Source organism: Cydia amplana, chromosome 12, assembly GCF_948474715.1.
Source record: "Cydia amplana chromosome 12, ilCydAmpl1.1, whole genome shotgun sequence".
Lineage (NCBI taxonomy): Eukaryota > Metazoa > Arthropoda > Insecta > Lepidoptera > Tortricidae > Cydia > Cydia amplana.
Window position 1 is genome coordinate 13,085,209 of NC_086080.1, and position 17,666 is coordinate 13,102,874.

At 39.7% G+C, this 17,666-nt stretch overlaps 1 protein-coding gene across 2 annotated transcripts; it reads left to right on the forward strand.

The window, feature by feature from the left end:
• The first annotated feature begins 1,985 nt into the window (after positions 1–1,985).
• LOC134653072 (uncharacterized) lies at positions 1,986–17,316 on the forward strand. Of its 2 annotated transcripts, XM_063508365.1 has the most exons (10): positions 1,986–2,205; positions 2,366–2,463; positions 2,977–3,162; positions 7,177–7,291; positions 8,082–8,154; positions 9,962–10,109; positions 11,694–11,829; positions 13,946–14,098; positions 14,868–15,028; positions 17,138–17,316. In XM_063508365.1, the coding sequence occupies exons 1-10, from the start codon at positions 2,116–2,118 to the stop codon at positions 17,313–17,315; spliced, it is 1,338 nt and encodes a 445-aa protein (XP_063364435.1). In that variant the 5' UTR covers positions 1,986–2,115; the 3' UTR covers position 17,316. The 2 variants fall into 2 exon arrangements, with proteins under 2 accessions (XP_063364435.1, XP_063364434.1); XM_063508364.1 differs by lacking the exons at positions 1,986–2,205; positions 2,366–2,463; positions 2,977–3,162 and adding an exon at positions 5,256–5,435.
• Positions 17,317–17,666: the final 350 nt, after the last annotated feature.

Below are 17,666 nucleotides of genomic sequence, written 5' to 3' on the forward strand. Positions count from 1 at the left end.
CGAAAACCCCCATATAGCAAATTTCATCGAAATCGTTAGAGGCGTTTCCGAGATCCCCGAAATATACTTATAAGTACTTATATAAATAAATATACAAGAATAGGGATGTTTCCTGTACTTAAAATAAATTATTTCAAACCATGCACGAAATAAAGCGCCAGATAATTATTAGAAAAACATAGACAGCAGCTATTTTTAAACACAATTTCTATTTAATAAATCAGATTGAAATATAAAAAGTAGGTGAGTTTACTGTGACGTCACTACATTCATTTTCATATAAATTCCAATATCTGAGTGACCGAGCTTCGCTCGGAAAACATATAAAAACTCGAAAATGCGCGTTTTCCCAGAGATAAGACCTAGCTAGATCGATTTTTCGCCCCCAAAAACCCCCATATAGTAAATTTCATGGAAATTGTTAGAGCCGTTTCCGAGATCCCCGAAATATATATATATAAATAAATAAATATATAAATAAACAAGAATTGCTCGTTAAAGGTATTAGATAGATAGATATCTGGGTGACCGAGCTTCGCTCGGAAAACATATAATAACTCGAAAATGCGCGTTTTCCCAGAGATAAGACCTAGCTAGATCGATTTTTCGCCCCCAAAAACCCCGATATAGTAAATTTCATGGAAATCGTTAGAGCCGTTTCCGAGATCCCCGAAATATATATATATATAAATAAATAAATAGATAAATAAACAATAATTGCTCGTTTAAAGGTATTAGATATAAATAAACAAGAATTGCTCGTTTAAAGGTATTAGATAGATTAGATAGATATTAGCAAATCGTTTTGACAGTTCTAAAAAAGAAGCTAATTTGACTAGTAGGAATGTAGCCTATTACGTACGTCATGTCCAAGTCATGTCCTCTTATGTTTTCAGTAAGTACATTGCTGCTTTTTTTTTGTTTACCAATAAAAAAATACAGGGTCACAAAGTCCGTCAAGCCATTTCCGTCAGTAGAAAAGAGCGGCAAATTTAAAAAATGTAGAGTCTGTTCGGAAAGAGAAGAGTCGTGGAATGTATTGGGCCCCATACATTCCACGACTCTACTAGGCGCGAAGGGTTATTGTCCCATAGATAATTTTAATTTCGCGCCTCTTTCTACTGACAAAGTTGTTTGACCGGCTTTAATTAAGTGCAACTTAAAATAAACCTCTGATTTATTTTTCTCTTTCTAGACGGATTAATTCTATATCTATAGTTAGTCAAACCAAATTTGTCAGTAAATAAGAACAAAAAACCTTTCTCAACCTTTTCTTTTGGGTGCTAGTACAAGTGTAAGACAAAGATAGTATGATTCTCTCTGTCTATGTTTGAAATGAGATAGTCCTTTGACAAACTATAGTTTAATTTAAGTGGAGTCCAGGCGAGACAATTTTTCGCCAATCTGCGTGAATCAGGCCGTGCGGACGCAAACGCCAATTTGATTCCCCGATCAATCTTTTCTTACTTCTGTAAATTTCCGTTCCCTTTCGTCCTTGGTGGTGACGTGGCCCTTCCGGCCACGTCACCAATCTTCTCCCAACAAAAGCAATCGCTGGTCACAATGTCGACCAAACTGCATACTAATTAAAAAAAAAAAAAGCAGGTGTGGACACAAAAATGCCAATTTTCGAAGTTAGTATAGATGGTCAACCAAATCTTGTCAGTAAAAAGGCGCGAAATTCAAATTTTCTATGGGACGATATCCCTTTGAGCCTACATTTTTCAAATTTGCCGCCTTTTTCCACTGACAAGATCTGCTTGACCAAGTATATATAACTTATGGAATGCAAATTGGTGATTAAATTGTGTACGTGGAGACGCTAGATGAGATTGGCGCCAATTATTTTCCTGATCAAATCGGTCGATTTGCCCAGCTCGCCTGGACTCTACTTTATTGCCCGTATTGGATTTACACACTGTAGAAACAAAACGCAACAGACGTTGATAGCCAGCTGACAGTGACACTGACAACACAACAGTTTATGTCAAACAATCGTGTAGTGTATTGTATAGTAGCAGTGCAATATGTTTCCAAACTCGCGGTGACGATATTATTTATTTATTTTATAAATTCTTGTAAGATAATAGTATATTTGGGTATGTTAAACTCAAAATGTCAGAAGAAGAAACAGTGGATATTGCAAAAGAACTTGACGATTTACTGACGAAAGTACAACCAGACTTGCAAGATGTTATCAAAAGAGTAAATATTGTTTTTAATGCCTATTTTCTAATAATCTGAAACTACTCTAGGTTTTTTAAGTGTTATGTATTAAATGATATTCCTTTCTCTCGCTGCATCGTTCTTAACCATTGTTTTATTGTACTTAGAAAATGGTCATAAAGTAAATATGTATTTGCAGAGTTTTACTAACGTAGCGCTTCAACTGGCAAAAAATGGAGAACAACTTATTCGGGACACACTGGCAGACACTTCTTACTTTGCAAAGAATACCCAAGTGTAAGTATATACTTATGGCAAATAGAAATAATCTAGTTTTTGGGATTGTCAGAAGGCCCGTTTTAATAGATTCTTTCTGCAATTGTAATTAAAAATGTACGGGAGTATTTTGGTGTTTCATTAAAAGTATGTTTCATTCTGAAACTAGCCTACTATTAACAGCCTAAAATTATGCCCAATTATGGGAAAAAAATCAAATTATTTTATTGCCCCTCACCACTGGGGGGCTTCTTCACTTTTTTCTTTCATACATGACATCTATTTCAGTTTATAGACTAAAGCCCCGTCTCCATATCGCGCGGCAAACCATCGAACATTGGCTCGAGCGGCAGCCGCGCGCAATGGATACCGGGCTGCCACGCGAGCCAACTCGATGCGCCCAGTATCCATTGCGCGCGGCTGCCGCGCGAGCCAATGTTCGATGGTTTGCCACGCGATATGGAGACGGGGCTTAAAATTATTGTATTAAGGGAAACTGTATTAAAACATTTTATGGTAATAAATCTTTTTCAGCAATTTGACAGCTCTAGAGCTGGTAAAATCTCCAACGTTCCACATGCAAGGTGTGTCCTTGGACCTCAAGTCTATGCTGCTAAGTCTGCGCTGCTCCCTCGGCGAGGTCAACGTTAAGGGCCAGTACAGTGCCTTCAACGAGAACCTTTATAACCTCATTCCTGTGTTGTCTGAGGGACATGTTGTGTGAGTTTTTCTTTGTTTCTATTTTATATTGTTATTTTATTTCACTGCTGAAGAAGTGAACAGCTATATTCTTAATGATAATATAAAATCTAAATAATATTCATCATTATCATCAAATATATGTGGACAGTTAGCGTTGAAACGTATCTGCAATAGTTTGAGTTCTATAATTCTATATATATAGAGAAATAAAACATTTCTTTTTAATGGTACATAGTTAGTATAGTTACTTTTGCCGCATAGTCTGATATACTACTAATTATTGATGATGACTGTACTAAATGTGTAACGCTAACGAATCTGCGTAGTCTTTCAGATACAAATACAAGAACATTCGTAGAGCGTTTGCCAGATCTAGACGCATTGCAAACGAGGTCTATTCTGTAACAGATTATTGTTTATCTGCTGCTGTTAATCTTTGTTGCATAACATTACCTTAATCCATTAGGAATTAGGAAGGTACAGACCTGAAGTATAAAAATATTGGTTTATTGGCAGTTGAAAACCTGACAATATATTTTCGCTGCATGCATGAATCCTTATAGCATATTCATTCAAGATCGTCTGATGATAGTGATGATTTATTGTAATATTAATATTGTTTTTAGTTATTAAAATCAGACAATATTGTTAAATCAAGTGAAATTAAAAAACATTTATAGTTTGTCAAAGGACTGTCTCATTTCAAACATAAACAGAGAGAACCATACTATCTTTGTCTTACACTAGTACTAGAGTCTGCTAGCACCCAAAAGAAAAGGATGAGCATAGATTTTTCTGTTCTTATTTATTGACAAATTGGTTTGACCAACTATACCTATACATTACTGTTAACACATTCAAGTCTTATGACAACTCAAGATATCAAGGTTATGTATGGTACTTATGTATATTTTCTAAATCAAATTTCTATTACACCTTATGTGTATAATTGCATGAATTCTATAGTAATTTAAATTGTATTTTTTTTTCCTTATTTTCTCGTAATGCATGTTAATTATAAGATGTAATTATTTTTGAAAAGATGTGTCCCGCCGAGTTTGTTGCCGGTCCCATATTGGGATACCCTCCTCCAATTGAGGGGGGATTTAAATCTTCTCGGGGCAGAGGTGTAGGGTTGGAGCCGGTCTACCTAGCTTTATTTGATGTTCATAAGTGCATTGTAATTATGCCTACTTGAATAAACTATCTTTTATCTTATCTTATCTATGGTGTGTTAATAAATAGATACACTCACACTAGGGTTGCCAGTTCAAAAGGCGCTATTACCGGGAAAAATATCAATTTTTCGGGATTTTTGGGACTTAAGTCGGGAAAAAAAAAACCATCGCTCCCTCACCGCACAATCTCTCGCCACGCATGCCCCGCGCGCTCGCTCAACGACAGTTCGGAACTTGAAATCATTGTTTTATAACGTGAACCTGTTTTTCGGAACAATTTGCACTTGGTCGGGAATCGGGAACACATGCTAAAAATCGGGAGAATCCCGCCAAATCCCGACCATCTGGCAACCCTAACTCACACACATACATTAAGAATATAGCTGTTCACTTCTTCAGCAGTGAAATAAAATAACAATATAAAATAGAAACAAAGAAAAACTCACACAACATGTCCCTCAGACAACACAGGAATGAGGTTATAAAGGTTCTCGTTGAAGGCACTGTACTGGCCCTTAACGTTGACCTCGCCGAGGGAGCAGCGCAGACTTAGCAGCATAGACTTGAGGTCCAAGGACACACCTTGCATGTGGAACGTTGGAGATTTTACCAGCTCTAGAGCTGTCAAATTGCTGAAAAAGATTTATTACCATAAAATGTTTTAATACAGTTTCCCTTAATACAATAATTTTAAGCCCCGTCTCCATATCGCGTGGCAAACCATCGAACATTGGCTCGCGCGGCAGCCGCGCGCAATGGATACCGGGCTGCCACGCGAGCCAACTCGATGCGCCCAGTATCCATTGCGCGCGGCTGCCGCGCGAGCCAATGTTCGATGGTTTGCCACGCGATATGGAGACGGGGCTTAAAATTATTGTATTAAGGGAAACTGTATTAAAACATTTTATGGTAATAAATCTTTTTCAGCAATTTGACAGCTCTAGAGCTGGTAAAATCTCCAACGTTCCACATGCAAGGTGTGTCCTTGGACCTCAAGTCTATGCTGCTAAGTCTGCGCTGCTCCCTCGGCGAGGTCAACGTTAAGGGCCAGTACAGTGCCTTCAACGAGAACCTTTATAACCTCATTCCTGTGTTGTCTGAGGGACATGTTGTGTGAGTTTTTCTTTGTTTCTATTTTATATTGTTATTTTATTTCACTGCTGAAGAAGTGAACAGCTATATTCTTAATGTATGTGTGTGAGTTAGGGTTGCCAGATGGTCGGGATTTGGCGGGATTCTCCCGATTTTTAGCATGTGTTCCCGATTCCCGACCAAGTGCAAATTGTTCCGAAAAACAGGTTCACGTTATAAAACAATGATTTCAAGTTCCGAACTGTCGTTGAGCGAGCGCGCGGGGCATGCGTGGCGAGAGATTGTGCGGTGAGGGAGCGATGGTTTTTTTTTTCCCGACTCCCAAAAAAAGTCCGAAGTCCCAAAAATCCCGAAAAATTGATATTTTTCCCGGTAATAGCGCCTTTTGAACTGGCAACCCTAGTGTGAGTGTATCTATTTATTAACACACCATAGATAAGATAAGATAAAAGATAGTTTATTCAAGTAGGCATAATTACAATGCACTTATGAACATCAAATAAAGCTAGGTAGACCGGCTCCAACCCTACACCTCTGCCCCGAGAAGATTTAAATCCCCCCTCAATTGGAGGAGGGTATCCCAATATGGGACCGGCAACAAACTCGGCGGGACACATCTTTTCAAAAATAATTACATCTTATAATTAACATGCATTACGAGAAAATAAGGAAAAAAAAATACAATTTAAATTACTATAGAATTCATGCAATTATACACATAAGGTGTAATAGAAATTTGATTTAGAAAATATACATAAGTACCATACATAACCTTGATATCTTGAGTTGTCATAAGACTTGAATGTGTTAACAGTAATGTATAGGTATAGTTGGTCAAACCAATTTGTCAATAAATAAGAACAGAAAAATCTATGCTCATCCTTTTCTTTTGGGTGCTAGCAGACTCTAGTACTAGTGTAAGACAAAGATAGTATGGTTCTCTCTGTTTATGTTTGAAATGAGACAGTCCTTTGACAAACTATAAATGTTTTTTAATTTCACTTGATTTAACAATATTGTCTGATTTTAATAACTAAAAACAATATTAATATTACAATAAATCATCACTATCATCAGACGATCTTGAATGAATATGCTATAAGGATTCATGCATGCAGCGAAAATATATTGTCAGGTTTTCAACTGCCAATAAACCAATATTTTTATACTTCAGGTCTGTACCTTCCTAATTCCTAATGGATTAAGGTAATGTTATGCAACAAAGATTAACAGCAGCAGATAAACAATAATCTGTTACAGAATAGACCTCGTTTGCAATGCGTCTAGATCTGGCAAACGCTCTACGAATGTTCTTGTATTTGTATCTGAAAGACTACGCAGATTCGTTAGCGTTACACATTTAGTACAGTCATCATCAATAATTAGTAGTATATCAGACTATGCGGCAAAAGTAACTATACTAACTATGTACCATTAAAAAGAAATGTTTTATTTCTCTATATATATAGAATTATAGAACTCAAACTATTGCAGATACGTTTCAACGCTAACTGTCCACATATATTTGATGATAATGATGATGGTATCCTGTTATCCCTCATCAGGGACTTAGGGCTCTCAGAAGGGATTTCCATTTTTCGCGATCCATATATTTATATTATGTAAATTATTCGAGGGTGGCAGATACTTTTGTTGCGTTGTTTCATAGGCTAGCGAGCGGTTCATTCGCCGGTTTTGGACTCGAATGTGTTTTCAGTGGAACCTCGCCTTAAAGCATACCGTAACAGCGACATATTTCCAGCATATCGCTATCGAACGTGACAGCGGACGTGAACGTAGGGCTGATCGTGGACGACGACGCTTTCTCCTTCATCAACCCCGGCATCGAGTTCTCGCACGATGAAGTCCTTGTCAAGGTAATGTTAGGCGTTAAGGGGCCCACTGATTAACAGTCCGCCGGACGATATCGGCCTGTCAGTTAGAACAAAAAGTTGACAGTTCCGAACAACTGACAGGCCGTTATCGTCCGGCGGACTGATAATCAGTGGGCCCCTTTAGGACATACAATAATCAATCGCAAAACGGCCAGTGCGCAAAGTCCCCCTTTTCGTGAAGAGCCCTTTAACCCCTCGTTTCCCAGGACCTCTCAAATCCTTATAATTACGACTCATATTTGAGCCACTGGGATATGAGAGTTTAAAAGTCGCTTTTACAGAACCTTTTTGCAATTATCCCGTCTGCGAACAAATGGCATTGGTATGATTTCTTGTAATAAGAGTTCTTCAAAATGATTCGTCGCACGCTTTAATTCAGACCATTTTACAAAAATTTGCAAAAAAAAACCCAGGGTAGATATTTGCTTTCTTAACAAAAAGAGTTCTTGAGAATTACGATACCTAAATATGTAAATAACATAAAGACAACATCAATGCCTCCAATACACAAATCATTCGATTAAGTAAAACGCCATTAACCTTTTGGACGCCAATGACCGATATATCCGCACCGTAGGTTCAACGCCAAAGACCGATTAATCGATCACAGACCACAGAGTAACATCGACCTACGTGCATATACATAAAGTTCAACTTCAGTTTTGACGTTCAATGATGTGGCGTCTGAGTGACAGCTTTTGTGTTTGACACGGCGTGGAAAACGCCCTATTTAACTAAAGAAGTAAATGAGAGAAAGTGTCGTTTTTTGCAGCTGTCGTGGCCTTCGCCGCAGCGGAATGGCGGCTACGAGTTTGTCACCACCGAGCAACTGGCCAAACATATCGGTGAGTGTCGTTGAAAAGTTCACTGACCTATCGTGAACCTTAATATAAGGAGATAAGGTATACTGGTGGTCAGTGAAGCGTGTTGTTATTTGTACATTAAGATCGCTGCAGTCGGCATCAAATAGATAGTAACGGTGAAAGTTGCCAAATACCTATATTGGTACACACATTTGCTGTAAAGAAGGAAACAGATATAAAATAACCTATATAAATACAGTGATATTATAACTATAGGTTAAGTATACGCAGTCCAAAATTGAATCTTGTGACGATTGTACAGTTTGCTCTGTCGCTCGACTTTAACTATGACGCGCATGTCGACAAACACTAGTCGTCTCTTTTACGCCTTTTGCGTATGTAAACAATAAACATAAATTGTGAGAGAGTGCTGCCGTGACGTTGGAAGCATTTTTTCGCTTATTATATTAGGGCACAGACTAGGAATCATCTAGACGGAGTTTAGAGCAATTAAAGCTGGTCAACCAAATCTTGTCAGTAAAAAAAGGCGCGAAATTCAAATTTTCTATGGGACGATATCCCTTCGCGCCTAGTTTTTTCAAATTTGCCGCCTTTTTCTACTGTCAAGATCTGGTTGACCAAGTATATTTCATGAAACCGATGCTGCCAAAAATGCGGGGGTGCGGGGGGACGAGGTGAGCGAATCCCGTGCCGTGATTGGTCCGTTCAATTGCCTCGAAGATGGAGTAAAACTACCGTATAAGTGGCAGAGGGGGTAGCGTTACTATGCTCAATCTAGAGGATGTCTTGTCTGTGTATTAGGGTCAATAAATAGTTATAATATCATTGTATAAATATAGGTATAGTAGATATATCTGTTATTAAGTAAGGCGATGTAGCAACTGGCGATAGTGACGATGTATTTAAATAAGTAGAGCAGATAACAGGTGTACCGGTGTTCCTTCCTTTCCAGCGATAACGATGTTCATGTTGGTAATTACAATCATGTACTACTTTGTTTTTCTCAAGGTTTGTCTTCGAGAACTGAAGCTAATTAAACTTTTAAATATTGTCCAATTACTTATATAGTTGGTCAAACTAGTTTGTCAGTAAATAAGAACCAAAAAAACTATACTCATCCTTTTCTTTTGGGTGCTAGTACTAGTGTAAGGCAATTATAGTATGATTATCTCTGTCTATGTTTGAAATGAGACAGTCGCTTGACAAACTATAGTTGAGTAGTAATATTATATGTAGGTACTAAACCTATCTAGAATCGCTTGCACCCGATTTACTTAGGTATGTAACGGTGCGTTTTTTACGCCGAGTGCAATGCCTACCTACGAGGCACAGAGCCCGAACTTTTTATTTTTTCACTTAGCCGATAAAGAATACCTAGTTTTCACAGTTGACTTAACCAAGCAACGAACCATGATGCCTCTAGACTTTTACAGCGATTGCTATAGTTATTTTAAATTTATTTTAAATAATTATATAGAAACTAAGTCAGTTACCGTTACCGTAACTAAATGGTTGTTTAGCGAAAACCCGACACCAAATCCGGTGTTCTATAATACAATACTTACCCTTCTGAACCGTCAAGCGACTGTTATACTCGTGTTATAAGTTTATTTGTTGGGTACATACAGACAAACGGACATACCTATTTAGAAATCATGATCTGTTATTTGGATGTTTGTCAAAAGTCCGGCCATGTAATATTAAAAAAGTCAGTGTATCCTTGATAATAATGATAATTTAATCCCTATAAAATACTGATGTCACGTTAGTAAAAAACTATAAAAAATCGCGACTTAAATCTCTCTCTTAAGATAAACTTCTGTTGCAGATGACCTGCCGCTCTCGGCGGCGGTGTCGCTGCCGCTGTTCGCGCTGTTGCGACAAAAACTGCAGCGACATCTAGCGCGAGTGCTGCGGCAGAGCACCAGCGTCTCCGAGGTCATGTGCTGCGACCCCAGCCTCCATGAGGCCTACAGGTGTGTACCCGACGGTTACAGACCTGTCGCTGTTGTGGCAGAGATAGCGACATCTAGCGAGTGCTGCGGCAGAGCACCAGCGTCTCCGAGGTCATGTGCTGCGAGCCTGCGACCCCAGCCTGCATGAGGCCTACAGGTGTGTGTACCCGACGGTTACAGACCTGTCGCAGTTGTGGCAGAGATTGCGACATCTAGCGGGTGCTGCGGCAGAGCACCAGCGTTTTTGAAGTCACTTCACCAGACCAGCGACACCTTAACTCATCTGCTCGCCATATACTAGTCTCGTATGGTTACACTTAACGGAAGCAGTTTAGCTCCAAAAAGCGGAGGTATTTAGATACCTCCGCTTTTTACATACTGCTGAAAAAACTATAAGAATACTTTACTAATAATATTAGTGCTAAATAACGTACCGTTACCCTCACATCTTACAAGAAAGTATACAGTTCAGCGTTAAATAGTCAATGAACTGAATAAATCTAAAATAAACTGCAATTAATCTATGTAACAAGTGCCAAAGTTAACCACAAATTCTAATTGAGACGACGCGTCCATTCAGCTTTTGTGAAAATTGTCTAACAAATCTCAATTTCTGCGAGAAGAAATGAGGTGGGCGACATTGTGAAAATTACTCGTGCCTATAATTACGAAGTTACCCCTAACTTATAACTTTTAATATTTTGAACACTGATTACGTACCTAATTTGCGAGCTTTATTATTAATGTTCGTTAATCTATTTCAGGCTAAGTTTAATGTAATACCTTTAAATGAGCAATTCTTGCATATTTATTTATTTATATATATATATATTTCCGGGATCTCGGAAACGGCTCTAACGATTTCGATGAAATTTGGTATATGGGGGTTTTCGGGGGCGAAAAATCGATCTAGCTAGGTCTTATCTCTGAGAAAACGCTAATTTTTGATATTTTATATGTTTTCCGAGCAAAGCTCGGTCTCCCAGATATTTTATATAATTGCTAATATATGTACAAGGATGATATAATTAATTCACAAATTTGTGCCATTAGTATTTAGTATGTTTCAAACTAATTAACAAATAGTTACGTAACTACGTATCGGGAATTGAAGTAGAACTATAGTAGAGCCAGCTTAATACAATCACGTTTAATACGATTTCCCGTTAATACGCTATTTTACAATTCCCTGCCACTCGTTTTATCGCCAATAGTGCGCGGCGTGTGATCGTGAACCTTATCGGAATGCACGAAGGTTGATATTGGGCTGAATCCGCGCGCGTCAGTTACCGTCTTTGACGATCAAAGGTTTAATACCCCGTTTAAACGTGATTTGTTCAGAAACTTAAATATAAGTAGTATACATATATCAACGATTAATGTATATTATCACATGTGATCTACATTTTAGCTCAATCGGACACCTGCCTAACAGAGGTTGAATATTATAAGTTGGCATATATTTTTTAAGTAGGCGGTAGCGCGAAGCTGCCTGATAATTGGTGTGAAATGTTCAGTTTAAGTTTTGATTTAAGCCACAAGGTGGCAGTCGTTCTAATTTCCAACGCGCACGGTCTATCTATAGGAAACGTTTTATGTTCGCAGCGAGATGGTGAGCAACCTCGCTGCGAAAGGCAACAAGGTCATAGACATGGTGCTGATCAACATGCGGCGCACTTTACTGCAGACGCGGACGGAGGTGCTGGAACTACCGCCCTTACACGCCACCTTTATGCACAAGGTATTCATAGTTTCTTGACCACTTACCTTCGATCGCACGATTTCCCCTCTGCCTAGGTACAAGATCAACTGATCTAGCGCGGGTAATAAAACTAGTTGCGCTCGGATTTTAAACTAGACCGAGTCCAGACGCGCGAGTGAACACAGCAGCAGAAAAAATGCCTAATTGCTCGGTTTTTTGTTGTAAAAAGAGGTCGGGGACACCAAATTTACAAAAAGAAGGTGTTACATTTCACATCTAATATTTTTTTTACATGTCATACGTTTAATTACATTTCAACACAATTATTATATTTTAGTCTCATGTAATTGCTGGATTTATCGATTTTCCTCGCCCAGTACAAATTGCGGATCGGTCGAGCGACAAATCCGACTTCTCATCTCTCAGAAAACGAAAAATTCTTTGACGAAAATGTGTTAGTGTGCGTGTTGTGACACTTGTGACTCCGTCCGTACACAAAAACAGATCGAGGTGTGCAAGATTTTTCTGTGTAGGGTGTCATTTTCTATGTATTCGTGTCGTCATTACAGATTAGATTTTGTATGTAAGTGTGTGAGAAGTGCGACTGTGTGCACGTTCCCCCCCGCGAAAAATGGCAGAATGATTTGAATGTCAAGATATCGCTTGGGCCTATCCCTTCCGTGTCGGAAGCCCGTGTTGATCGAAGCCACTTACCAATCTGGCCCCGTAGCCAACACGCCAATCACTAACGCTCCGTAGCGATCGAAACGCAACTGTCACTGTCGCACTAATACGAAAGAGTGATAGAGAGACACAAAGCGTTTCGTTGTCGAAGCGATAGCGATTGTAACCTTGGCTAGGCCGGCTGTTATTCCAATTATTAGGTACTTAATAATCTGTTATTTTGACCAGTTTCACATCGGTGGGCTTCCACGGAGCGCGCTTAAAACTACCACTTTATGTAATTTCGTACGTTGCATACTGCATCCCGTTGTACAGAAATGTGTCTCTTTCCACCATCAGCGGGAGTTGTCGGTTTAGTCCGGACGTGAATGGGCAGTCTAATAGTACATTACTGCAGACGCCGGGAAAGAAGGGCTTGCCGGGTGAGTAGGTATAGCCGGCCGACCGTAGGGAGGCCGGATAGTGATACGAAGCCGGCAAGACCTTTTCACGGCTAGGCATGTATAGTGCTTTTCTCAAACATGCAATGAAATAAAAAAATAGACCACTAAAAAAAACAAATTTATAATCTTTATAACAAAAATCCAACTTCACAACAAAAGTTTTTTAATTTTCCTTCCAATCCCGCTATAATTGTTTTTTTTTACGGAAGTCGTCCGTATTTCGCGTGTGTAGTGTTCGAATAGACCTTATTAGAGCCATTATACACAATCTGATAATAAGAATCTCAATTTCTATAAATAAAATAAATGCAGAGGATTTTAAATATTGTCTATGGTCTCTGGTGACTTACATAAAGACAAAATTTTAAATTTATTCATCAACACATTGAATCATACAGATTCGTATTCTTAATATCAGTACGTTCGTGTATAACAGGCGTTAACACGGATATTTTGGTCCGATAACCATTCATTCACTAAAAAAAAAATATATAATTCGGCTGTTTAGCCTGTTCATGGACACAGACCCCATGTTTACATTAGAATTTAAAAAAAAATTACTTCCCGGCCTAGGCCTTCAATTTCGTATGAAATTTCTTTACAGTTCTCTGGAGTTGCTCCGCCCTAAACGTGATACTTCGAAGCCTGATATAACGCCCGGAGCGACGACATTTCATTGCATGTTTGAGAAAAATACTGTCCTAAGTCACAACGGCGACCAGCCAGCAACAAGTAGCGACAAACGAGTAATTTCGTCGACAACGAATGTATTTCCTCAGTAAAAGTTTTCTTCGGCGTGTAAATAGTCAGCAATGAACGGGTAATAGGTATTACCTGCATCACTTGTTCTGCGTCTATGTATATTACGTAGGTACGTTTCTTGTGCAGTAAATTAGTCGATTGCTAGTCGCATTGCTCGCTGTTACAAAATTAAATGAAAATTCATACTCCAAGAAAGTTATATCAAAAAAATCAATAGGACTTTCCGAATTTGTACATCATGCTTATTTCTCAATATTCTTTATCAGATCGGGTCAATATCGTTCATCGGCAAGTTCGAGACGGACGCGGGCTGGGTGAAGAACCTGGCCACGGTGAACCGCGTGAACGACGTCAGCGTGTCGCGGCCCGACCCCATGAAGACCTGCTTCAGCGTCACGTTGCGGATCAAGGACTTGCAGGTAAGATAAAGTCAGATCGGAACAATATCGCTCATCGGCCAGTTCGAGACGGACGCGGGCTGGGTGAAGAACCTGGCCACAGTGAACCGCGTGAACGACGTCAGCGTGTCGCGGCCCGACCCCATGAAGACATGCTTCAGCGTCACGTTGCGGATCAAGGACTTGCAGGTAAGATAAAGTCAGATCGGAACAATATCGCTCATCGGCCAGTTCGAGACGGACGCGGGCTGGGTGAAGGACCTGGCCACGGTGAACCGCGTGAACGACGTCAGCGTGTCGCGGCCCGACCCCATGAAGACCTGCTTCAGCGTCACGTTGCGGATCAAGGACTTGCAGGTTATTCCGAGTTAACTCGATTCCGAATTCTTAACTGTTATCTTTAGTCGAAAGCCTTGACAACTGAATATATTAGTAGGCTAATTTTAACTTGTGTGACCACAGAATAGATAATAATACTACCTGATTGACTGACATACCTACCTACCATTGCCTTAAACCACAGACAATCCAACCTCTAGACATAGCATAGTCGCGCTACCCCCTCTGCCACACATACGGTAGCGTTACTCCATCTTCGAGTCAATCACGGCACGGGATTCGCTCACCTCGTCCCCCCGCACCCCCGTATTTTTGGCAGCATCGGTTTCATGAAAGAATTGGCCTAAGCTCAGTCTAGAGGTTGGATTGTCAGTGCCTTAAACCTAAAGGCTTAAAGGACATGAACTACCATTTTTTCTTTCCCAAATTTCTTTAAATATATTGTTTTCAGATCGGCTACGACGAATACCGGATAAAGGCACTAGGCGCGTCTTGTTCAGGCCGAATGGCGGCGGCGTTCGCCGACAACACGCTACGGCTAGAGCTGAGCGTGGGGCTCGCGCGCTGGGAGCCCTACGCGCAGCTGCACGACCTGCGCGTGCTGCACATGGAGTGAGTCACATTACAACACTAGTTAACATAGTTATATTATATTTTACTTACTGGAATAATCATTTATTTACAAACAAGATATATACAGTGTATTACTAAAAGAAATTAAAAACTAGCTTAAATCTAAAATAGGCCCTTGAGGCATTGTACCAAGGATGCTGGCGACATTTCCTCGCTGTATCGCAATGCTGATACGTTGTGCGAGGTAGCCGCCAGCTCTTCGGTCACCAGTTACGTCAACCAGACGCTTCGCGATTTCTGTTAACATAGTATGAGCATTATTCGAATACAAAGCCTTGGTGGTAGGATTCAGGATTTTAATTTTACGGAACAGACTAAGCTTGCGTGTAATGTCGGAACGTCAGGAAAACGATTAGTTTGGATCATTCTTCTAGGAAACATCGTAACAGCGCTATTCAAAATGTTTATACAGGGTGGATTTTCTTTTTGGGTCAGTGAGGGCAGCTACCAGATCCCGTGCTGCTACGAGAAAACGGTCTAAGAAGACCTTCCCTCGATTTAAAATTAATGAAGATTGGCTTTTACGGATTTTGGAAAAAATATACAGGATGCGGGAAAAAGGTCATTATTGACAAAAAAGATTTGATGCCAATCGATCCCATTCCTATTAAGGATCAAAAGCTTGTATGAAACAAAAACAAATTTCCGGCTAGAAAAGCCACAAATCGAGGAAAACTTTTCCCATACAATTTGTATGAAAATGAGAACTTTTATTTTTCACATGCTGTTTTTTGTATGCCAATCGATTCCATTCCTATCCAGTATCAATAGTTTCCTAGGGGTCAACTTACGGTAATGTACTAAAAAGCCATTAATTAATAAAAACTTTTTCCATACATTTACTATGGGGAAAATGTGAAATGTTATTCTCAATTTTCTATTTCGCCTATCAGTCCTACAGCAATGTCTTCATATAGTATTATGGTCCTTAAATGTAACAGGACTGATTGGCCAGATAGAAAGATGTGAATTAAATTTCATGTTTTCTCCATAGTAAATGTATGGAAAAAGTTTTCTTTAATTTGTGGCTATTTAATACATTACCGTAAGTTGACCCCAAAGAAACTATTGATAGTGGATAGGAATGGAATTGATTGTCATATAAAAATAGCATGTGAAAAATAAAAGTTTTCATTTTCATACAAATTGTATGGGGAAAGTTTTCCTCGATTTGTGGCTTTTCTAGCCGGAATTTTTTTTTTGTTTCATACAAGCTTTTGATCCTTAATAGGAATGGGATCGATTGGCATCAAAAAATGTTTTGACAAAAATGACCTTTTTCCCGAACCCTCTATATTTTTTCCAAAATCTGTAAAAGCCAATCTTCATTAATTTGAAATCGAGGGAAGGTCTTCTTAGACCGTTTTCTCGTAGCAGCACGGGATCTGGTAGCTGCCCTCACTGACCCAAAAAGAAAATCCACCCTGTATACGGAAGGGCGCCACCTAGCTTCTAGTTCGTAATGCAAAATTATCAAGTGACATTATGTTAAGTACATCACGTTTAAGTCGTATTTATTCTTTCTCATTATATACCCCTCGCTTCCGATCGAAGCGTCGACGAAAATCAAAATTCAAGTTTCAAACTTCAAGGTCTCTTTACTGGCAAAACGTAGACCCCTGGAAGTTGCGGCATTTTTTTTTTTAATTTATTTACTCAATAAAAAAATACACAGCAATACATTACACATCTTCTTTCGCCAAACTGCATGACAGTTTGTTGGCGAACGGTAGCACTCAACAATCTTCCTTAATCTACTGTGTAAGGTATTAAGTAGGTACTATCGGCAATACACTTACCTGACCAGTAGTTAGGCTTTATCTCAGTGCAATAAGGTTCAAAACCGGTCAGAGAACTGTGACGCCGATGGAATGTTTGTTAACAGGTAACATACTTAAATACAATCTTATTTCTAGTACTATGCTATATTATATAATAATATGTTTATTCTAAAGAAATTTTACCATTAGGAGCTAGTATCAGGTACCTATGTTGCACTTTATAGCATTATAGGTAAAGTAAGCATTACAGGTTCATACAGACTTATTCAATCAGAAACTTAGTAAACAACGTCTGTGTTATCTGCAGCGGCATGGACCTGCACGCGACCGGGCTGGGCCCGCTGTCAGGCACGGCGCCACTGGGCGCGTGGGCGCGCGGCGCGGCGGCGGCGCACGCGGCGCCCGCGGCGCGGGACCGGCTCCAGCGCGAGCTGCACACCGCGCTCACCGAGCTGCCGCTCTGGGACCTGCTGCACGACCATTAGGGCCATAGGGTCATTTGCTGCGTCCTGCAACACCGTCGACGCTGCTGTATGTGTCCCGTCTACACTACCTTACGAAGGTCGATGATATCGTAAAGTATGTGAAAGCAAAAACCGGATTCATCCTGAGGGTCGCGAAGTTGGAATCTCGACACGATGCGAATTTTAATTCGTTTGTGGTGACCGTTCCGACTGAACATCTAGCGACCTTCACCAAGGACGAGTTTTGGCCGAAGGGTGTCAAGTTTCGGCGGTTCCGCGGCCGGCTCCCTGACACTGCGGGGTTGCGTAATGCATCGCAATCATAATGTGTTTTTAGTGTTTAGATATATTTTTATAATATGTATGCTAGTT